Source organism: Pristiophorus japonicus, chromosome 19, assembly GCF_044704955.1.
Source record: "Pristiophorus japonicus isolate sPriJap1 chromosome 19, sPriJap1.hap1, whole genome shotgun sequence".
NCBI classification, from domain to species: Eukaryota; Metazoa; Chordata; class Chondrichthyes; family Pristiophoridae; genus Pristiophorus; species Pristiophorus japonicus.
This window is the reverse complement of record NC_091995.1, coordinates 99083086-99106882: the sequence shown is the minus strand read 5'-3', so window position 1 is coordinate 99106882 and position 23797 is coordinate 99083086. Positions and strand designations below refer to the sequence as shown.

At 53.2% G+C, this 23797-nt stretch overlaps 1 protein-coding gene across 1 annotated transcript; it reads left to right on the top strand.

Moving 5' to 3' along the window:
- The first annotated feature begins 11 nt into the window (after positions 1 to 11).
- Positions 12 to 22978, top strand: LOC139230565 (parvalbumin, thymic CPV3-like). Its single transcript, XM_070862392.1, has 5 exons — positions 12 to 42; positions 14171 to 14238; positions 17165 to 17297; positions 18147 to 18256; positions 22834 to 22978. The coding sequence occupies exons 2-5, from the start codon at positions 14178 to 14180 to the stop codon at positions 22857 to 22859; spliced, it is 330 nt and encodes a 109-aa protein (XP_070718493.1). The 5' UTR covers positions 12 to 42; positions 14171 to 14177; the 3' UTR covers positions 22860 to 22978.
- Positions 22979 to 23797: the final 819 nt, after the last annotated feature.

Genomic DNA, 23797 nt, shown 5'->3' with positions numbered 1-23797 from the left:
GTCAAGGCAACTCCTTCCTCCTGCATCCTCCCAGCTGGATCAGTAAGTGAGGAACGACTGTCACACACAAGGCTGGAGTGTTTATTCCCATGGACAAGGCCAGCTCGTCAGTGAGAGGGCGAGGGCCTCCCTCAGATGGTCAGTGAGAGGGCGAGGGCCTCCCTCAGATGGTCAGTGAGAGGGCGAGGGCCTCCCTCAGATGGTCAGTGAGAGGGCGAGGGCCTCCCTCAGATGGTCAGTGAGAGGGCGAGGGCCTCCCTCAGATGGTCAGTGAGAGGGCAAGGGCCTCCCTCAGATGGTCAGTGAGAGGGCGAGGGCCTCCCTCAGATGGTCAGTGAGAGGGCGAGGGCCTCCCTCAGATGGTCAGTGAGAGGGCGAGGGCCTCCCTCAGATGATTCAGGTGTAATTCAACACTCAATAGCCGGGCTAGTGGTATATCTCCAGGTGCTGAGGGTTACTGGGAACTTTGACCCTGCTTTAACAAAGGAATACAAACAGAAAATGCTGGAAACATGCAGCAGGTCGGGCAGCATCTGTGGAGAGTGGTGGTGATACCTTCAGCTGCCTGGGCCCCAAGCTCTGGAACTCCCTCACTAAACCTCCCCGCTTCTCTCTCCTCCTTTAAGACGCTCCTTAAAACCTGCCTCTGTGACCAAGCCTTTAGTCACCTGTCCCAATATCTCCTTCTGTATCTCGGTGTCAAATTCTGTCCAATAATCCCTCCTGGGATTTACTACGCTAAAGGTGCTAGAGCAATGCAAACTGTTGCTGAGAGGGAGTGAGTTAATGTTTCAGGTCAACGACCTTTCATCATAACAGGAAATTAGAGAAGAAAAAAACTCATCGACCTGAAACGTTCTCTGTTTCTCTCTCCACAGATGCTGCCCGACCTGCTGAGTGTTTCCAGCATTTTATGGTTTTATTTCAGCTTTGCAGCATTTCCTCGGTGTTCGAGATTCGACAGTTTGTAATCAGGTTCAGAGTCAGGGTACAGGGGGAGGGGCAAGCGGTCTGTGATAGGATGGAGGGTGGGACTGATTGAAATACGCAAGAGATGATGGAGCGAGGCAATAGAGGGCAGTAATGGGACAAGTAAAGAAACAAAAGCTGGGTCGAGAGGAGCTGTCAATGGTTCCAGCAGAATAGCCGGGTGGGAGGGGCAGCACGGGAAATCTGAGACAAGAACTGGCTCCCGTTGTCAGTATTCAATTATCATTGTAACCCATGTATAAACTGACCTAAGTTGTACACCTTGAGAACATTGACCACAGGGGGCGAACTTGTGGGAGACACTCCTAACCTGGACTTTCTGGGTATAAAAGGGGAAGCTCCACCCACCTTCATGCTCTTGAGGTCTTGGTAATAAAGGTAACTGGTCACAGAGTGACCGTCTCTCTAGTATGGGCCTCATGTGCATTTATACTGTATAGTAAGGACATATTATTTGAGATGAGAAACTGGGATTTAAACCACGCGAGCATGGCCACTATTAGCACAGACGAGAGGTACTGTGTTGGTGATGATTGGGACGACTTTATTGAGAGATTACAGCAAAGTTTTGTCACTAAGGAATGGCTGGGACAGGATTCGGCCGACAAACGCAGGGCTCATCTCCTGACGATTTGTGGATCCAGGGCGTACTCCCTGATGAAGGACCTTCTAGCGCCAGAGAAGCCAGCGGACAAGACGTTCGAAGAGCTCAGTAAGTTGATCGGGGAACACCTTAACCGGTGAGCAGCATGCACGTAGCGAGACACCAGTTTTACACGCACCGGCGGCGAGAAGGACAAAGCGTTCCAGACTTCGTGGCAGACCTCCGGCGACTGGCGAGTCTATGTAAGTTCCCAGATGCATGCAGAGCAGAGATGCTGCGAGACTTTTTCATTGAGGGCATCGGGCACGCTGGGGTTTTCAGGAAACTGATTGAGACCAAAGACTTCACCTTGGAAGCGGCGGCTCTGATAGCCCAGACATTTATCTCAGGGGAGGAAGAGACCAGAATGATTTATGGCAAAAATCTTGGCTCAAATGTGGCAAACGACCAGGGAGTCAACATTGTTAACGCAGCACACAGTTCTCTAGGCAGACAAGGGCAATCGGACGTGCCCCAGCATGCAGTTGAACCCAAAAGGGGGAATTCAACAGAGACAATGGCTAGCTGAACGGTGATTCATGCCATCGCAATGGACAATGCAGCCAGTAATGGGGCCATCAACACCTGTTAATGGTGCGCTTAAGGACAGTTACAGAGACAGTCAGAGACGATCGACTGGTAATGGACCTTTTGTTTCCAACAATGGGGCCTCCAGCTCATGCTGGAGGTGTGGAGGCAAACACCCAGCCAGAACTTGCAGGTATCAGCAATATACCTGCAGAACCTGCAACGTCAGCGGTCACTTGGCGCGTATGTGCAGGAAGCCTGTGGCCAGGTTGATGTACGAGGACGGGCCCGATGTAAGCCCTACGAGACCAAATGGACACTGGGGGAAATCGCTGGAAGCTGAAGTTCAGTGAGTTCATGTGGAGCACGTATACAGTTCATACACCAGGACGCCACCGATAATGATGAAAGTGCTCCTCAATGGCATCTCAGTATTAATGGAGCTAGAACACGAGGGCCAGACAGTCCACGATGAGTATCAAACAGTTCGAAAGGTTGTGGGTGTCCAAGGCCAGGAGGCCAAAATTATTGCTGATTGACGCACAGCTACGGACATATACAAAGTAGATCATTCCGGTGCTAGGCAGCGCCCCGGTAGTCGTGACCCACAAAGATTCGGAGAACAGGTTGCCACTCTGGATTGTCCCGGGGGACGGTCCCGCACTACTGGGGAGGAGTTGGCTTGCTGTCATGAACTGCAAATGGGGCGATGTCAATGCAATTTCTTCTGTGGAGCGATTATCATGCTCACAGATACTGGACAAATTTGACTCATTATTTCAACCCGGAATCGACACTTTCATGGGGACCAAGGTCGTGATTCACATAAACCCAGACGCCAGGCCAGTACACCACAAGGCCAGAGCGGTGCCGTACGTGATGCGGGAAAAGATAGAAGGCAAATTAGACCACCTGCTGAGGGAAGGCATCATCTCGCCAGTCGAATTCAGTGACTGGGCGAGCCCGATTGTGCCGGTGCTCAAGGCGGATGGGTCAGTCAGGATATGTGGCGATTACAAGGCCACCATCAATCGGGTGTCACTCCAAGACCAGTACCCGCTACCGAGAGCGGAGGACCTTTTTGCAACGCTATCCGGTGGCAAACTTTTTTCAAAATTGGACCTGACCTCAGCTTACATGACCCAGGAGCTGGCGAGTGAGTTGAAGAAGCTGACCACCATCACGACACACAAGGGGTTGTTTGAGTACAACAGATGTTCATTCGGGATTCGCTCGGCCGCCGCGATCTTTCAGCGAAATATGGAAAGCCTCCTCAAGTCGATTCCAAGGACGGTGGTTTTTCAGGACGACATCCTCATCACGGGTCGTGATACTGAAGAACACCTCCACAACCTGGGGGAGGTGCTATACTGACTGGACCGGGTAGGGCTGCGACTGAAAAAGGCGAAGTGCGTCTTCTTAGCTCCAGAGGTAGAATTCCTGGGGAGGAGGGTAGCAGCAGACGGGATCAGCCCCACTGCATCCAAAACGGAAGCGATCCAGAGAGCACCTAGACCCCGTAACACGACGGAGCTGCGTTCGTTCCTGGTGCTCCTGAACTATTTTGGTAACTTTCTTCCCAAATTGAGCACGCTGCTAGAGCCGCTACACGTGCTCCTATGCAAAGGTCGCGATTGGATCTGGGGGGACAGCCAGGAAAGGGCTTTTGATAGAGCACACAATTTGTTAACGTTATATGACCCATGTAAGAAACTAGTTTTAATGTGCGATGCGTCGTCCTATGGGGTCGGGTGTGTGTTGCAGCATGTCAATGCCAAGGGTCAGTTACAGTTGGTAGCTTATTTTTCCAGAAGTCTGCCCCAGGCAGAAAGGGGCTACGGGATGGTAGAAAAGGAAGCGCTAGCATGTGTATATGCAGTAAAAAAAATGCACCAGTACCTGTTTGGCAGGAAATTTGAGCTGGAGACAGATCTCAAACCCCTAACGTCCCTTTTGGCCGACAACAAGGCCATAAATGCGAATGCATCGGCCCGCATACAGAGGTGGGCACTTACGTTAGCCGCCTACGACTACACAATTCGGCACAGACCGGACACTGAAAACTGCGCCGATGCACTCAGCAGGCTACCACTAGCCACCACTGAGGGGGCTACCGAGCATGGTGCTGAGATGGTCATGGCTGTTGAAGCTTTTGAAAGCGAAGGCTCACCTGTGACAGCCCGTCAGATTAATAAAGACCCGCTACTGTCTTTAGTTAAGAAATGTGTCCTGAATGGGGACTGGGCAGCCACGTACGAGGCATGCCCTGAGGAGTTTAAACCATTTTACAGGCGCAAGGATGAACTCTCGATTCAGGCCAATTGCCTACTGTGGGGAAACCGAGTAGTCATGCCCCAGAAGGGCAGAGAGGTGTTCATCAGAGAATTTCACAATGAGCACCCGGGCATTGTCACGATGAAGGCAATTGCCAGGTCACACGTCTGGTGGCCAGGGATAGACGCAGATCTGGAACTTTGTGTTCGCAGGTGCAACACGTGTGCTCAGCTGGGCAACGCACCCAGGGAAGCCCCCCTTAGCCCCTGGTCCTGGCCCGCCAAGCCTTGGTCACGCATCCATGTGGACTATGCAGGTCCTTTCATGGGAAAAATGTTTTTGGTTGTAGTACACGCCTACTCCAAATGGATTGAATGTGCCATTTTAAATTCAAGCACATCCTCTGACACGGTAGAAAGTCTACGGGCAATGTTCGCTGCCCATGGTCTACTGGACGTCTTGGTCAGCGACAATGGCCCGTGCTTCACAAGCACTGAATTCCAGGACTTCATGGCAGGCAATGGAATTAACCATGTCAGAACGGCACCGTTCAAGCCGGCCTCAAACGGCCAGGCAGAACGAGCAGTGCAGATAATCAAACAGGGGATGCTCAGATTCCAAGGGGGTTCCCTACAAAGCCACTTATCACGCCTCCTGTTGGCCTATAGATCCCGACCACACTCGCTCACAGGGGTTCCACCCGCAGAGCTGCTAATGAAAAGGACGCTCAAAACCCGGCTATCCCTTATACACCCCACCATGAAAGAAATTGTCGAGAGCAGGCGCCAGTCACAATATCACTACCATGACAGGAATGCGAGGGCGCGATGTATTGATGTAAATGACCCTGTTTTTGTCCTTAATTACGCTGCAGGGCCCAAATGGCTCGCAGGCACTGTGGTTGCCAAAGAGGGAAATAGGATTCTGGTAGTTAAACTTACCAATGGACAAATCTGCCGCAAACATGTGGATCAAACAAAAAGGAGGTTCAGCAACCCCATAGAAGAAGCAGAGGAAGAACACGATGTAGAGTTTACTCCACCACAGGTGACCGAACACCGGAACCAAAGGGAGGAGAGCCCAGTCACTGTGGGCAGTCCGGACAGGCCTGAGGCACCACAAACAGCAGACACTCAGGCCAGCGCCCAACAACCGGAGCCCCAACTCAGGCGCTCTACAAGGGAGCGTAAACCACCAGAGAGACTTAACCTGTGATCCCAATAAGACTTTGGGGGGGGAGGTGATGTCATGTATTCAACTATCATTGTAACTATCATAATCTGACCTTGAGAACATTGACCACAGGGGTCGAACTTGTGGGAGACACTCCTAATCTGGACTTTCTGGGTATAATAGGGGAAGCTCCACCCACCTTCATGTTCTTGAGGTATTGGTAATAAAGGTAACTGGTCACAGAGTGACCTTCTCTCAAGTATGGGCCTCGTGTACATTTATACTGTACAGTGAGGACCTATTACCCGTGGCCAGAGACTGTGGCGGAGAAAGGTGGGGAGACCCCCAGCCGTGTCCCGAGGGGGGATACCCTCCACAACCAGCAACCCCACCCCGACACCTCCACCCCCACCCACTCGCTCCCAGCTCCCCCACCCCCACCCCAAGCCCCCCCACCCCCAGCCCCGGTGCCTCTGTTCTAGCCATCCTTAGCTGAGTCACGGAGCAGCTGAGGGCAGGCCCAGGGCGATCCTACGGCTTGTTGTGAACCAGCCGGGCTGTGGGGAGTGGAAAGCATCCAAGGGCCCACCATCAGCTTACAGCGACTGGTTAACGAAAGGAGTTGTGGGGAGATGGCCTCACACGTTCAGACAGTCTCTGTATCCGCAGCAGAGCCCAATGGTACTACAGGGCATGGCTCCTGACATGAAGAGAGGGAGACAGAGAGAGAGCGAGAGAGACAGAGAGAGAGAATGGGAAAGAGGCAGAGAGAGAGAGAGAGAAAGAGAGTGAGAGAATGGGAGAGAGACAGAGAGAGGGAGAGAGCGCGAGAATGGGAGAGAGGCAGAGAAAGAGAGTGAGAGAATGGGAGAGAGACAGAGAAAGAGAGAGAGAGAAAGAGGGTGAAAGACAGAGTGAGAGAGAGAGAGTGGGAGAGAGACAGAGATAGAGACAGAGAGACACAGAGAGAGAGAGAGAGAGACAGAGCGAGTGAATACAGAGAGTGACAGAGACAGAGGGAGAGAGATGGAGACAGAGAGAAAAACAGTGAATGAGACGGAGAGATAGACAGACTCCTCGCTGCACTGTCTCCAGCCCTGGACACAAGATTTCAATCTGCTGATCTCTCAGTGTGGACTTTGTTTTTCGATATAAGCCAGTAACGGAGCATATTGTAGTGGTGTAGAGCTTCTGTTTACAAAGCATGCTGTTTCAATAGTCTTTAGAAAATAACAGGTTACTCCATAGTTACTGTTGTGCAGTTGCGTGCAGGGCGGCATGTTTGAGCAGATTGTCCTTGAACAGGTAAATGATAAGGGAACAGGCTGTAGAAATGTCCTTGAGCTCCAAGGTTGATGAGTTCTGAGGTTAGGAAAGCAAATAAAGTCTGTCTACTGATGAAATATTGACGTGTCATTAGAATATCGTGCCAACATATGGAATTATCGGACCAGAGTTAAGATTGGAATGTGAAACGGGTATAGTGGAAAGCTCCGGGATGGGACAGAGTGGTACTGGATAAGGAATAACCTGGGAGTTGGAAAGATTCCTAAAGGGGACTAGGAACCAGATAGAGGAGGAATGTGCTAGGCGATGAGGTAACTGCTGTTTATTGATGCCCATTGGAAGGACAGCAGTGGATTCACTCAGTGCATGAGCACCAGGCAGTGTGAGCACAGTGGGCAAGCCCCTGTACAGTGTGGGAAACAATGGGGAGGTGTGGTGAGAGCAGAGGCAGAGTCTCACTCAGCCCAGTGACCCTCCAGGGAGAGGGACCTGTGGGCTGACTGTCCTCCCAGGATACCTTCCAGAAAGAACTTGCATTTCTATAGCGCCTTTCACAACATCAGGACGTCCCGAAGCGCTTTACAGTCAATGAAGTACTTTTGGAGTGCAGTCACTGTTGTAATGTGGAAAACGCAGCAACCAATTTGCGCACAGCAAGCTCCCACAAACAGCAATGTGATAATGACCCAGATAATCTGTTTTAGTGATGTTGGTTGAGGGATAAATATTGGTCACAGGACACCGGAGAGAACGCCCCTGCTCTTTTTCGAAATAGTGCCCATGGGACCTTGTACGTCTATCTGAAAGGGCCTAGGATTAACATCTCATCTGAAAAACGGCACCTCCGACAGTGCAGCGTTCCCTCAGTACTGCCCCTCCGACAGTGCGGTGCTCCCTCAGTACTGCCCTTCTGACAGTGCGGCACTCCCTCAGTACTACCCCTCCGACAGTGCGGCGCTCCCTCAGTACTACCCTTCCGACAGTGCGGCGCTCCCTCAGTACTGCCCCTCCGACAGTGCGGCACTCCCTCAGTACTACCCTTCCGACAGTGCGGCGCTCCCTCAGTACTACCCTTCCGACAGTGCGGCGCTCCCTCAGTACTGCCCCTCTGACAGTGCGGCACTCCCTCAGTACTGCCCCTCCGACAGTGCGGTGCTCCCTCAGTACTGCCCCTCTGACAGTGCGGCACTCCCTCAGTACTCCCCCTCCGACAGTGCGGCACTCCCTCAGTACTGCCCCTCCGACAGTGCGGCGCTCCCTCAGTACTGCCCCTCTGACAGTGCGGCACTCCCTCAGTACTGCCCCTCCGACAGTGCGGTGCTCCCTTAGTACTGCCCCTCTGACAGTGCGGCGCTCCCTCAGTACTGCCCCTCCGACAGTGCGGCACTCCCTCAGTAGTGCCCCTCTGACAGTGCGGCACTCCCTCAGTACTGCCCCTCCGACAGTGTGGCGTTCCCTCAGTACTGCCCCTCCGACAGTGTGGCGCTCCCTCAGTACTGCCCCTCCGACAGTGCGGCACTCCCTCAGTACTGCCCCTCCGACAGTGCGGCGCTCCCTCAGTACTGCCCCTCCGACAGTGCGGCGTTCCCTCAGTACTGCCCCTCCGACAGTGCGGCGCTCCCTCAGTTAATTGTTAAACTGCAGTCAAAACTCTCCATTTCTCACATCAGTTGGTGCAATAATGGGACGTGGCTGGACCGACCATAACAAAGACAGCCAGCCTATGTAATAACGGGCAAATGTATTTCACTGTGTGAAACACTTCCAGATATCTTGATCGAAAATGGAGGTATATAACTACAAGCCTTATTATTTTGGAGTTTTGATTTTGACCCTGTGGTTCCTGTGAGCCCAAACAGAGCTTCAATGTGTAAACCCTCAGGGAACCGACTTAAAAACTAGAAGCGTATTTAAAATTCCAAGAGAAATAGCAGCTGAGACTGGGTGAAATAAAAATTGCATAACTCAAAATTTCATAGAATTATAGAATCAGAGAAATTTACAGCATGGAAGGAGGCCATTCGGCCCATCGTGTCCGCTCTGGTCGACAAAGAGCTACCCAGCCTAATCCCACTTTCCAGCCCTGGGTCCGTAGCCCTGTAGGTTACGGCACTTCAGGAGCACATCCAGGTACTTTTTAAATGTGGTGAGGGTTTCTGCCTCTACCACCCTTTCAGGCCGTGAGTTCCAGACCCCCACCACCCTCTGGGTGAAGACACTTCCCTCAAATCCCCTCATATTTCACACAGAGTGATGCTTTCATCACTCATTCCATGTTATGAAGGAACAGCGCTGCATCGTGATATAGTGATAATTAGTCAAATTCTAACCCGGGAACATTGTAACCTTCCAGTATAGTAACAGAGCAATATTGTTATACAATAACACAGTTACCAAGTAAAGTAGCTTTAAATTCTGGGGCCTGGAGTCAGTGGTCCCTCCCGATGTGTGGCCTCCACACTGACACCACAAACAGTCCCATGAGGAGTTGTGTTTTAACAGGGTACTGTGATCAGCACAACATTCCGTTAAGCTCACTCCTGTTCTTATCTGACAGCCACACACATACACTGTCTACTGACAGTCACGGCAGCAACTTTCATTTATATAGCGCCTTTAATGTAGTAAAACGTCCCAGGAGCTTGATCAAACAAAATTTGACACCGAGCTGCAGAAGGAGATATGCTGACAGGTGACTAAAAGCTTGTTCAAAGAGGTAAGGTCTTAAAGGAGGAGAGAGAGGTAGAGAGGCGGAGAGGTTTAGGGAGGGAGTTCCAGAGCTTGGGGCCCAGGCAACAGAAGGCACGGCCACCGATGATGGAGCGATTATAATCAGGGATGGTCAGGAGGGCAGAATTAGAGGAGCGCAGAGATCTCGGGGGGTTGTGGGGCTGGAGGAGATTACAGAGATAGGGAGGGGCGAGGGCCATGGAGGGATTTGAAAATTAGGATGAGAATTTTGAAATTAAGGCATTGCTTGACCAGGAGCCAATGTAGGTCAGTGAGCACAGGGGGTGATGGATGAGTGGGACTCGGTGCGAGTTAGGACACGGGGCAGCGAGCACAGGGGGTAATGGGTGAGTGGGACTCGGTGTGAGTTAGGACACGGGTCAGTGAGCACAGGGGGTGATGGGTGAGTGGGACTCGGTGTGAGTTAGGACACGGGTCAGTGAGCACAGGGGGTGATGGGTGAGCGGGACTCGGTGCGAGTTAGGACACGGGGCAGTGAGTTTTGGATGAGCTCAAGTTTACATAGGCTGGAACGTGGGAGGTCAGCCAGGAGTGCGTTGGAATAGTCAAGTCTCGAGATAACAAAGGCACGGATGAGGCCTTGAACAGTGGATGAGCTGAGGCAGGGGCTCTGTACAGGCGGATTCCCTTCCCCTCACCCTGCCTGCCTCACTAACTCTCGACCATACCCCTCAATCCTTCCTCTTCAGCCATATTCCCTTTGTTCTTTTCCGACCGAAGTTCCAGGCCTGATTTCAGCTCTGTCAAGCAGTTGGGGACATTTTCTACACTAAGGGCCCTGTATCAGGAACGGAGGTGACCTTGCTTTCTACAACACACAATGGCATCGCAGCAGCTGTGATTATATGAATGACACACCTGTGTGCTCACATAACGCTGCATATTTACCGAGAGTCCCGGTGTCAATACGCAAAGCCCACACTGACCTGCCCCTGCCCATAGTGCTCCCCTCGCTGGCTCTCGCGGCACTCCGTCCGCTGGGCTCAATTACACAGGAGCAGGACTCTGACACCTCACGAGTGCGCCCACCACATTCCTAGCCTGTCTGGGAGATGCTGCCCCCCACCCACAGCCCACACACGTTCTCTTCCCATTGGGTAACCCAGGCGAGTGATCGGGAGCAGGAACCCTGGCTGATGTCTCCCCGTTCCCCGACCCAGGGCACACTGAAGCCCCTTCAGCACCAGAATCTCCACCAGACGCTCAAAATAAGGAGGGCCGCTAACTTTCCGTGTTGACTCGGACAGCGTTTAACCCAGTCAGCAACTGTGTGCAGTGTGGCATTTCCTTCCCAACTGTCTCCACATTTCATCCATTTTTGTTTCAAACATTTGCACGAATGTCGTAGCAATCAGTTTGCAAAGACAGTATTGGACCCATTTGTGTTATTAATAAATCCCCGGTCAAGCACGTGACCACATAACCTCGGCTGTCACTCCAGTGCAGTACTGAGGGAGCGCCGCAATGTCGGAGGGGCAGTACTGAGGGAGTGCCGCACTGTCGGAGAGGCAGTACTGAGGGAGCGCCGCAATGTCGGAGGGGCAGTACTGAGGGAGCGCCGCACTGTCGGAGGGGCAGTACTGAGGGAGCGCCGCACTGTCGGAGGGGCAGTACTGAGGGAGTGCCGCACTGTCGGAGGGGCAGTACTGAGGGAGTGCCGTACTGTCGGAGGGGCAGTACTGAGGGAGTGCCGCACTGTCAGAGGGGAAGTACTGAGGGAGCGCCGCACTGTGCGAGGGGCAGTACTGAGGGAGCGCCACACTGTCGGAGGGGCAGTACTGAGGGAGCACCGCACTGTCGGAGGGGCAGTACTGAGGGAGTGCCGCACTGTCGGAGGGGCAGTACTGAGGGAGTGTCTCACTGTCGGAGGGGCAGTACTGAGGGAGTGCCGCACTGTCGGAGGGGCAGTACTGAGGGAGTGTCTCACTGTCGGAGGGGCAGTACTGGGGGAGTGCCGCACTGTCTGAGGGGCTGTACTGAGGGAGTGCCGCACTGTCGGAGGGGCTGTACTGAGGGAGTGCCGCACTGTTGGAGTGGCAGTACTGAGGGAGTGTCTCACTGTCGGAGGGGCAGTACTGGGGGAGTGCCGCACTGTCGGAGTGGCAGTACTGAGGGAGTGTCTCACTGTCGGAGGGGCAGTACTGAGGGAGTGCCGCAGTGTCGGAGGGGCAGTGCTGAGGGAGTGTCTCACTGTCGGAGGGGCAGTACTGAGGGAGTGTCTCACTGTCGGAGGGGCAGTATTGGGGGAGTGTCGCACTGTTGGAGAATCCATCATTTGGGTAGGACATTAAAGCAGCTGCTTTCTCCTTGCTGCAGTCGTTCCGGAAGGGGTTGGAGATCCCACGGCACTATTTGAAGATGAGCAAGGATCCTGGACAATAGATCTCCCGCTAACCAACGCCACCAAAAACAGGTCTTTCCTCTCACTGCTGCTGGGATCTTGCTGTGTGCAGTACGGCGGACAATTTAGCTTCATAACCAGTGACTGTCCTTCCAGGCGATTCATTGTGGGTAAAGTGTTTGGCGAGACCTATTCCGACACTATCATGTAAAAAGAAAAAGAAAGACTTGCATTTATATAGCGCCTTTCACAACCATCGGACGTCTCAAAGCGCTTTACAGCCAATGAAGTACTTTTCGAGTGTAGTCACTGTTGTAATGTGGGAAACACAGCAGCGAATTTGCGCACAGCAAGCTCCCACACACAGCAATGTGATAATGACCAGATAATCTGTTTTAGTGATGTTGGTTGAGGGATAAATATTGGCCCCAGGACCAGCACAGGCGCGATGGTGTTTACTTTAACATCTGCGTTCAGACAGCTTCCTGCCCGGTGTGGGGGCAGCAGATGATGAGGGATGGTGGGGGGAGAGCTGAGAACGCCTATTCACACTCGCTCCCCTAGTGTAATCCTGTTCAGCTTTGTCTGCAGTGTAAACAGCACAAGCTCTGACCTCAACAGACCCATTCTCACACCATCCCGATGGTGTCGATCATCCAGGTCCCTCCCCTTTGTAACTGCCATTAAAATCAGTGCCATGCGGCCTGTATATAAAGGCCATGCTCGGAGCTGGCAACAGATACAAGTCTTCATCCCTCAAGTCGCTGCCCGAGACACAGACCAGCACAAGGGTGAGTGCTATTTAACCTCCTTCAATAACCATCAGAGAGACACGAAAAGAAACAATTGCATTTCTATAGCGCCTTTCACGACCACCGGACGTCTCAAAGCACTTTACAGCCAATGAAGTACTTTTTGGAGCGCAGTCACTTTTGTAATGTGGGAAACACGACAGCCAATTTGTGCACAGCAAGCTCCCGCAATGTGGTAATGAGCAGATAATCTGTTTTAGTGATGTAAATATTGGCCCCAGGACACGGGGGAGAACTCCCCTGCTCTTTGTCAAAATCTTGCCATGGGATCTTTTACATCCAGCTGAGAAAGCAGACGGGGCCTCAGTTTAACATCTCATCCGAAAGATGGCACCTCCGACAGTGCGGCGCTCCCTCAGTATGACCCTCCGACAGTGCAGCACTCCCTCAGTACTGCCCCTCCGACAGTGCGATGCTCCCTCAGTACTGCCCCTCCGACAGTGCGATGCTCCCTCAGTACTGCCCCTCCGACAGTGCGGCACTCCCTCAGTACTGCCCCTCCGACAATGCAGCACTCCCTCAGTACTGCCCCTCCGACAGTGCAGCACTCCCTCAGTACTGTCCCTCCGACAGTGCAGCACTCCCTCAGTACTGTCCCTCCGACAGTGCGGCACTCCCTCAGTACTGCCCCTCCGACAGTGCGGCACTCCCTCAGTACTGCCCCTCCGACAGTGCAGCGCTCCCTCAGTACTGCATTGGAGTGTCAGCCTAAATTTTTTGTGCTCAAGGTCCTGGAGATAATTAAGTATTCTACTACACTTTGTTAGGCGTGTGAAATAATTCAAAATGAAAGTCTTAACAGCCAGGGTTTTAGGTCCCGTATGATCAGATAGAGCAGCAACAGAGTTTATGCTTCAAGGGTTTTTGCTCCCACTCGCTCCTCCATGGTCACCTCCGAAACATCGGGTTGCTGAGAATTTCACCGAGGACGAGCTAATATCGAAAGGGAATTCTTCATCCACTTGTGTCCTTGTAACATCCATGAAGACTGGAGACTTTTAACAGACAGAGAGATCTGAGGGAGGTAGATTCATAGAGAGGGAGTTAGACTGGGAGATCTTCATATAGAGCGGGTTAAACTGATAGAGCTCAGCCATGAACTCATTGATTGGTGGAACAGGCTCGAGGGGCTGAATGGTCTCATCCTGGTCCTATGATAGAGTTACACTCGGAGATCTTCATAGAGAGTTAGTCAGCAGTGCCAAGGGTTTACAGTATTTATTTAATGAATGGTAATCCAGACTGTAATGAAAGAAAGACTTGCATTTATATAACGCCTTTCAGGACCTCCGGACGTCCCAAAGCACTTTACCGCCATTGAAACACTTTTTGAAGTGTGGTTACTGTTGTCTGACGACTTGTGGTTCACAGGTTGACGATGAAGATTACTGATTTCCTCGCTGCTGGTGACGTGGCTGCTGCTCTCGCTGAATGCAAAGGTGAAGCCACTCACTGCACTTCAAACAATACCTCCTCATTGCCTATTGTTGTTGGCTCTTGCGGTTCCGCGGGGTCTGAAACCTGAGCCACGTGAGCAGAACCCAGCCACAATTCAGCCCTCCCTGTCCCAGGGTCTCGGATCCTCATTACAGCATCTCTGTCACTGTGTTCACTGAGATAATCTAACAGCTTGTGTCTGGGACTGCCCGCTGTAGGTGGCTTGGTGCTGACAGTGACACTCTGAACCCCGCCTATAACGTACCGACCCCTGACCCCCACCTATAATGCACCGACCCTTGACCCCCGCCTATAACACACCGACCCCTGACCCCCACCTGTAACGCACCGGCCCCTGACCCCCACTTGTAACGAACCAACCCCTGACCTCCGCCTATAACGCACCGACCCTTGACCCCTGACTATAACACACCAACCCCTGACCCCCGCTTGTAACGAACCAACCCCTGACCCCCGCCTATAACGCACCGACCCTTGACCCCTGACTATAACGCACTGACCCTCACCTGTAACGCACTGACCTCTGACCCCCGCCTATAACGCACCGACCCCTGACCCCCGCCTATAACGCACTAAACCCTGGCCCCTGCCTATAACACACCGACCCTTGACCCTTGACTATAATGCACCAAACCCTGGCCCCTGCCTATAACGCACCGACCCTTGACCCCTGACTATAACGCACCAAACCCTGGCCCCTGCCTGTGATGCACCAACCCCTGACCCCCGCCTATAACGCACCGACCCTTGACCCCTGCCAGTAACGCACTGACCCCTGCCTGCAACACACTGACCCCTGACCCCCGCCTTTAATGCACCGACCTTTGACCCCCACCTGTAACGCACAGACCCCTGACCCCCGCCTGTAACGCACTAACCCCCTTATGTAACCTAAGAACACAAGAAATAGGAACAGGAGTCGGCCATTTGGCCCCTTGAGCCTGCTCCACCATTTAATAAAGGCTGGTCTGATCATGGACTCAGCTCCACTTCCTTGCCCGCTCCCTATAACCCCTTACTCCCTTATCGCTCAAAAATCTGTCCAGCTCCACCTTAAATATATTCAATGACCCAACCTCCACAGCTCTCTGGGGCAGAGAATTCCACAGATTCACAACCCTCTGAGAGAAGAAATTCCTCCTCATCTCAGTTTTAAATGGGCGGCCTCTTATTCTGAGCCTATGTCCCTTAGTTTTAGTTTCCCCTATGAATGGAAATATCCTCTCTGCATCCACCTTGTCGAGCCCCCTCATTATCTTATATGTTTCGATAAGATCACCTCTCATTCTTCTGAACTCCAATGTGTATAGGCCCAACCTGCTCAACTGATCCTCAGGTAACACTCTGACCCCTAGTGTAGCAGTCTGACTCCTGGTGTAACACTTTGACCCCTGGTGTAACTCTCTGATCCCTTGTGTAGCACTCTGACCCTTGATCCCTGGTGTAACTCTCTGACCCCTGGTATAACTCTCTGACCCCTTGTGTAGCACTCTGACCCTTGATCCCTGGTGTAACTCTCTGACCCCTGGTATAACTCCCTGACCCCTGGTGTAGCACTCTGACTCTTGATCCCTGGTGTAACTCTCGGACCCCTGGTGTAGCACTCTGACCCTTGACCCCTGGTGTAACTCTATGACCCCTGGTGTAGCATTCTGATCCCTGGTGTAACACTCTGACTCCTGGTGTAACTCTCTGACCCCTGGTGTAACACTCTGATCCCTTGTATAGCACTCTGACCCCTGGTGTAACTCTCTGACCCCTGGTGTAACTCTCTGACCTCTGGTGTAGCACTCTGATCCCTTGTATAGCACTCTGACCCTTGATCCCTGGTGTAACTCTCTGACCCCTGGTGTAGCATTCTGACCCCTGGTGTAGCACTCTGACCTCTGGTGTAACTCTCTGACCCCTGGTGTAGCACTCTGATCCCTGGTGTAACTCTCTGACCCCTGGTGTAGCATTCTGACCCCTGGTGTAGCACTCTGACCCCTGGTATAACACTCTGACCTCTGGTGTAATACTCTGACCCCTGGTGTAACTCTCTGACTCCTGGTGTAACTCTCTGACCCCTGGTGTAACTCTCTGACCCCTGGTGTAGCACTCTGACCCCTGATGTAACACTCTGATCCCTTGTATAGCACTCTGACCCTTGATCCCTGGTGTAACTCTCTGACCCCTGGTGTAGCATTCTGACCCCTGGTGTAACATTCTGACCCCTGGTGTAACACTCTGACTCCTGGTGTAACTCTCTGACCCCTGGTGTAACTCTCTGACCCCTGGTGTAGCACTCTGACCTCTGGTGTAACTCTCTGACCCCTGGTGTAGCACTCTGACCTCTGGTGTAACTCTCTGACCCCTGGTGTAGCACTCTGACCCCTGGTGTAACACTCTGACCCCTGGTGTAACTCTCTGACCCCTGGTGTAACTCTCTGATCCCTTGTATAGCACTCTGACCCCTGGTGTAACTCTCTGACCCCTGGTGTAACTCTCTGACCCCTGGTGTAGCACTCTGATCCCTTGTATAGCACTCTGACCCTTGATCCCTGGTGTAATTCTCTGACCCCTGGTGTAGCATTCTGACCCCTGGTGTAGCACTCTGACCTCTGGTGTAACTCTCTGACCCCTGGTGTAGCACTCTGACCCCTGACCCCTCCCTGTGACAGATTGTCTGGGTTTTGGTTCTGCACCACCATGTTCTGGTCTGGATTGAAATGTTTTGTAGAAGGGTGCCACAGAGTGTCGCTGCCAGTCCCTGGGTCTTGGCTCCTGTGTTGAAGTTGATTTATGAGCATTGCAGAGACTTGGAGGAGTTTGGGATTCCCTCGTTTCCCCAGGAACCCTGAGCTGCCCGGGGCCACACAATGAACGATCCTCAGACACTCTCCTGTTACTCACTCTGTCCTGTTCCAGATCCCGGCTCCTTCCACCTCAAGAAATTCTCCAAAACCTCTGGCCTGGCCAAGAAATCCGCAGAAGAGATCAAGAAAATCTTCGCCATTCTCGACGATGACAAAAGCGGTTTCATCGAGAAGAACGAGCTCAAGTAGGAAACTCCTCCCTTCCCTCCAAACATTAACATGCAATAGGAGCAGGAGTCGGCCATTCGGCCCCTCGAGCCTGCTCCACCATTCAGTGAGATCATGGCTGATCTTCGCCCTCAACTCCACTTTCCTGCACTGTCCCCATATCCCTCGATTCCCTTAATATCCAAAAATCTATCGATCTCAGCCTTGAATATACTCAAAGACTGAGCCTCCACAGCCCCCTGGGGCAGAGAATCCCAAAGATTCACCACCCTCTGAGTGAAGAAATTTCTCCTCATCTCAGGCATCCACCCTGTCAAGCCCTGTAAGAATGTTGTATGTTTCAATGAGATCACCTCTCATTCTTCTAAACTCTAGAGAATATCGGCCCAGTCTACTCAATCTCTCCTCATAGGACAATCCCCCCATCCCAGGAATCAGTCTGGTGAACCTTCGTTGCACTCCCTCTGTGGCAAGTATATCCTTCCTTAGGTAAGGAGACCAGAACGGTGCACAATACTCCAGGTGTGGTCACCAGGGCCCTGTATAATTGCAGTAAGACGTCTTTACTCTTATACTCAAATCCTCCTGTAATAAAGGCCAACATACCATTTGCTTTAATCACTTGCTGTACCTGCAGGTTAACTTTCAGTGATTGGTGTACAAGGGCACCCAGGTCCCTCTGAACACCAACATTTCCCAATCTCTCACCATTTAAAAAATACTCTGCTTTTCTATTTTTACCAGCGATGTGGATAACTTCACATCTCTCCGCATTATACACCAGCTGCTATACAACGCACACATCTAACAGACACACTGCGCTCCTCTCTCTGGGTTTTTATCATAGGCTCCTGTTTTTATTAAAGGTCGTTCCTTCAGTATTTCTACGCAGGAGCCCGCGTGTTGAGTGACTCTGAGACGGACAGTTTTGTGTCAGATGGAGATGTGGATGGTGATGGGAGGATCGATTTTTCTGGTAAGTTTTGAAACATTTACAAACATCTCTCTGCTCCTCGCTCCCACCCCGAATTACCGTGATTGTACACTCAGGCAGAAGGTTAATTGTACACACGGAGAAATGGGATAATTATTGTTTAAACGGCAATTTTATTTTAGTATCAGCAATTGTGTAATTTATCATCATCTTTTCCCCTCTCCTGAAGGTGCTGACTCTCCCCGGGGTACAGACCCTGAAGGTGTTGACTCTCCCCGGGGTACAGACCCTGAAGGTGCTGACTCTCCCCGGGGTACAGTCCCTGAAGGTGCTGACTCTCCCCGGGGTACAGTCCCTGAAGGTGCTGACTCTCCCTGGGGTACAGTTCCTGAAGGTGCTGACTCTCCCCGGGGTACAGTTCCTGAAGGTGCTGACTCTCCCCGGGGTACAGTTCCTGAAGGTGCTGACTCTCCCTGGGGTACAGACCCTGAAGATGCTGACTCTCCCCGGGGTACAGACCCTGAAGGTGCTGACTCTCCCTGGGGTACAGACCCTGAAGGTGCTGACTCTCCCCGGGGTACAGACTCTTAAGGTGCTGACTCTCCCCGGGGTACAGACCCTGAAGGTGCTGACTCTCCCTGGGGTACAGACGCTGAAGGTGCTGACTCTCCCCGGGGTACAGACTCTGAAGGTGCTGACTCTCCCTGGGGTACAGACCCTGAAGGTGCTGACTCTCCCTGGGGTACAGTTCCTGAAGGTGCTGACTCTCCCTGGGGTACAGACCCTGAAGGTGCTGACTCTCCCTGGGGTACAGACCCTGAAGGTGCTGACTCTCCCTGGGGTACAGTTCCTGAAGGTGCTGACTCTCCCTGGGGTACAGACCCTGAAGGTACTGACTCTCCCTGGGGTACAGACCCTGAAGGTGCTGACTCTCCCTGGGGTACAGACCCTGAAGATGCTGACTCTCCCTGGGGTACAGACCCTGAAGGTGCTGACTCTCCCCGGGGTACAGACCCTGAAGGTGCTGACTCTCCCTGGGGTACAGTTCCTGAAGGTGCTGACTCTCCCCGGGGTACAGTCCCTGAAGGTGCTGACTCTCCCCGGGGTACAGACTCTGAAGGTGCTGACTCTCCAGGGGTACAGACCCTGAAGGTGCTGACTCTCCCCGGGGTACAGACCCTGAAGGTGCTGACTCTCCCCGGGTACAGTTCCTGAAGGTGCTGACTCTCCCCGGGGTACAGACCCTGAAGGTTCTGACTCTCCCCGGGGTACAGACCCTGAAGGTGCTGACTCTCCCCGGGGTACAGACCCTGAAGGTGCTGACTCTCCCCGGGGTACAGACCCTGAAGATGCTGACTCTCCCTGGGGTACAGTCCCTGAAGGTGCTGACTCTCCCCGGGGTACAGACTCTGAAGGTGCTGACTCTCCCCGGGGTACAGACCCTGAAGGTGCTGACTCTCCCTGGGGTACAGTTCCTGGAGGTGCTGACTCTCCCCGGGGTACAGTCCCTGAAGGTGCTGACTCTCCCAGGGGTACAGTTCCTGAAGGTGCTGACTCTCCCCGGGGTACAGTTCCTGAAGGTGCTGACTCTCCCCGGGGTACAGTTCCTGAAGGTGCTGACTCTCCCCGGGGTACAGTTCCTGAAGGTGCTGACTCTCCCCGGGGTACAGTTCCTGAAGGTGCTGACTCTCCCTGGGGTACAGACCCTGAAGGTGCTGACTCTCCCTGGGGTACAGTTCCTGAAGGTGCTGACTCTCCCTGGGGTACAGTTCCTGAAGGTGCTGACTCTCCCCGGGGTACAGACCCTGAAGGTGCTGACTCTCCCCGGGGTACAGACCCTGAAGGTGCTGACTCTCCCCGGGGTACAGACCCTGAAGGTGCTGACTCTCCCTGGGGTACAGACCCTGAAGGTGCTGACTCTCCCTGGGGTACAGACCCTGAAGGTACTGACTCTCCCTGGGGTACAGTTCCTGAAGGTGCTTACTCTCCCCGGGGTACAGACCCTGAAGGTGCTGACTCTCCCTGGGATACAGACCCTGAAGGTGCTGTCTCTCCCCGGGGTACAGACCCTGAAGGTGCTGACTCTCCCTGGGGTACAGACCCTGAAGATGCTGACTCTCCCTGGGGTACAGTTCCTGAAGGTGCTGACTCTCCCTGGGGTACAGACCCTGAAGGTGCTGACTCTCCCTGGGGTACAGACCCTGAAGGTGCTGACTCTCCCTGGGGTACAGACCCTGAAGGTGCTGACTCTCCCCAGGGTACAGTTCATCAGACACTGACACTCACTGGGGTACTGGTCCCACACAAACTGACTCTCACTGGGGTACGGGTCCCACACACACTGACTCTCACTGGGGTACAGTCCCACACACACCGACTCTCACTGGGGTACAGTCCCACATACAGTGATTCTCACTGGGGTACAGTCCCACACAAACTGACTCTCAATGGGGTATGGGTCCCACACACACTGACTCTCACTGGGGTACAGTCCCACACACACTGACTCTCACTGGGGTACAGTCCCACACACACCGACTCTCACTGGGGTACGGGTCCCACACACACTGACTTTCACTGGGGTATGGGTCCCACTCACACTGACTCTCACTGGAGTACAGTCCCACACACACTGACTCTCACTGGGGTACAGTCCCACACACACTGACTCTCACTGGGGTACAGTCCCACACACACCGACTCTCACTGGGGTACAGTCCCACACACACTGACTCTCACTGGGGTACAGTCCCACACACACTGACTCCCACTGGGGTACAGTCCCACACACACTGACTCTCACTGGGGTATGGGTCCCGTACACACTGACTCTCACTGGGGTACAGTACCACCACACACACTGACTCCCACTGGGGTACAGTACCACCACACACACTGACTCCCACTGGGGTACAGTCCCACACACACTGACTCTCACTGGGGTACGGGTCCCACACACACTGACTCTCACTGGGCTACGGGTCTCACACATACTGACTCTCACTGGGGTACAGTCCCACACACACTGACTCTCACTGGGGTACAGGTCCCACACACACTGACTCTCACTGGGGTACGGGTCCCACACACACACTGACTCTCACTGGGGTACGGGTCCCACACACACTGACTCTCACTGGGGTACAGGTCCCACACACACTGACTCTCACTGGGGTACGGGTCCCACACACACACTGACTCTCACTGGGGTACAGGTCCCACACACACTGACTCTCACTGGGGTATGGGTCCCACACACACATTGACTCTCACTGGGGTACAGGTCCCACACACACTGACTCTCACTGGGGTACAGTCCCACACACACACTGACTCTCACTGGGGTACAGGTCCCACACACACTGACTCTCACTGGGGTACAGTCCCACACACACTGACTCTCACTGGGGTACAGTCCCACACACACCGACTCTCACTGGGGTACAGTCCCACACACACTGACTCTCACTGGGGTACAGTCCCACACACACTGACTCCCACTGGGGTACAGTCCCACACACACTGACTCTCACTGGGGTACGGGTCCCGCACACACTGACTCTCACTGGGGTACAGTCCCACACACACTGACTCTCACTGGGGTACAGTACCACCACACACACTGACTCCCACTGGGGTACAGTCCCACACACACTGACTCTCACTGGGGTACAGTCCCACACACACTGACTCTCACTGGGGTACGGGTCCCACACACACTGACTCTCACTGGGCTACGGGTCTCACACATACTGACTCTCACTGGGGTACAGTCCCACACACACTGACTCTCACTGGGGTACAGGTCCCACACACACTGACTCTCACTGGGGTACGGGTCCCACACACACACTGACTCTCACTGGGGTACAGGTCCCACACACACTGACTCTCACTGGGGTATGGGTCCCACACACACATTGACTCTCACTGGGGTACAGGTCCCACACACACTGACTCTCACTGGGGTACAGTCCCACACACACACTGACTCTCACTGGGGTACAGGTCCCACACACACTGACTCTCACTGGGGTACAGGTCCCACACACATTGACTCTCACTGGGGTACGGGTCCCACACACACTGACTCTCACTGGGATATGGGTCCCACACACACTGACTCTCACTGAGGTACAGTCCCACACACACTGACTCTCACTGGGGTACAGTCCCACACACACTGACTCTCACTGGGCTACGGGTCCCACACACACTGACTCTCACTGGGATATGGGTCCCACACACACTGACTCTCACTGAGGTACAGTCCCACACACACTGACTCTCACTGGGGTACAGTCCCACACACACTGACTCTCACTGGGGTACGGGTCCCACACACACTGACTCTCACTGGGGTATGGGTCCCACACACACTGACTCTCAGTGGGGTACGGGTCCCACACACACTGACTCTCAGTCGGGAGACGGCATGTCTTCCTGGGATGGGGATAAATTGGAGGGAGCATTGCCGGTTGGACCACCCCCGGATGTCTCCTGCAGACAGTGGGTGCCTCTCTCCTTGCTTTCGGCCTGGGGGCTGCCCGCACTGGGGAGGGGGAAGAGGACAGAAAATAACTTACAAAAAAGTAAAAACTGCTGTCTTTACATTGCAGAATTCCAGGGTGTGTTATCGCCATAAGGAGAATTGCGGAGCGGTCCAGATGAATACTCCGGACCCCCATCACCCGGAACGCTCCACGCCCATCGCTGCCATCGCTGTCTCTCTGGTTAATCGCTCCGTTTCAGACGGTGATTTATTTAATTGACTGCAATAAACATCTGTTTTTAAAGTATTTGGCGGGTTGATTTTGTGGCTGGGCATACTGAGTGAAAAGCGATGGGTGTTCAGGGCCGAGGATGCGGGAGATGCTAAACGCTTTCTCCGTTGCACTTGCAGTGATCACTGGGACAGTCCCTGGTGTTGACACAGAGCCCTCCACACTGTGTACTGAATGGTCGTGCGCCATTGAGATCAGTTTCTGATCATGGACTGTAAGCAAAAAAAATCAGTGAATGTTACCGTGCCCACCACACATTGAACTTTAAACAAACGTATAGCAGAGTCCCAAAACTCAGGGTTTTTCGCAGAACACAGACCAAGAGGAGGCCATTCAGCCCCTCGAGCCTGTTCCACCATTCAACTGGATCCTGGCTGATCTGTATCTTTACTCCATTTACCCGCCTTGGTTCCGTAAACCTCAATCCCCTTACCCAGATAGTCTATCATTCAGTGTTGATTTTTTCAATTGCTGCCCCCTCCCCTCTCTCTCCTAGCAGCCTTTAGGGAGAGAGTTCCCGATTCCCAGCACCCTTTGTGTGAAGATGTGTTTCCTGACATCACCTTGAACAGCCGGGCTCCAATGTTAAGGTGACACCCCCTTGTTCTAGACTCCCCGACCTGAGGGAATAGTTTCTCTCGATCGACCCCATCAACTCCTTTATCATCTTAAACACCTCGATTAGGTTGCCCCTTAATCTTCGATACTCGAGGGAATACAGGCCCAGTCCATGAATTGTTGCCTTTTCTCTCTCCCTTTGTTGGAGGCCCAGCGGCTGGTGGTTGCTGGATCGCAAACA

What these genes read in the sequence shown, in the direction of transcription:
- LOC139230565 (XM_070862392.1), top strand. Translation starts at nt 14,178, where the DNA reads ATGAAGATTACTGATTTCCTCGCTGCTGGTGACGTGGCTGCTGCTCTC. An exon ending in TGCTCTCGCTGAATGCAAAG is followed by an intron (nt 14,239 to 17,164) that starts GTGAAGCCACTC and finishes GTCCTGTTCCAG; the next exon opens with ATCCCGGCTCCTTCCACCTC. An exon ending in TGGGAGGATCGATTTTTCTG is followed by an intron (nt 18,257 to 22,833) that starts GTAAGTTTTGAA and finishes TTTACATTGCAG; the next exon opens with AATTCCAGGGTGTGTTATCG.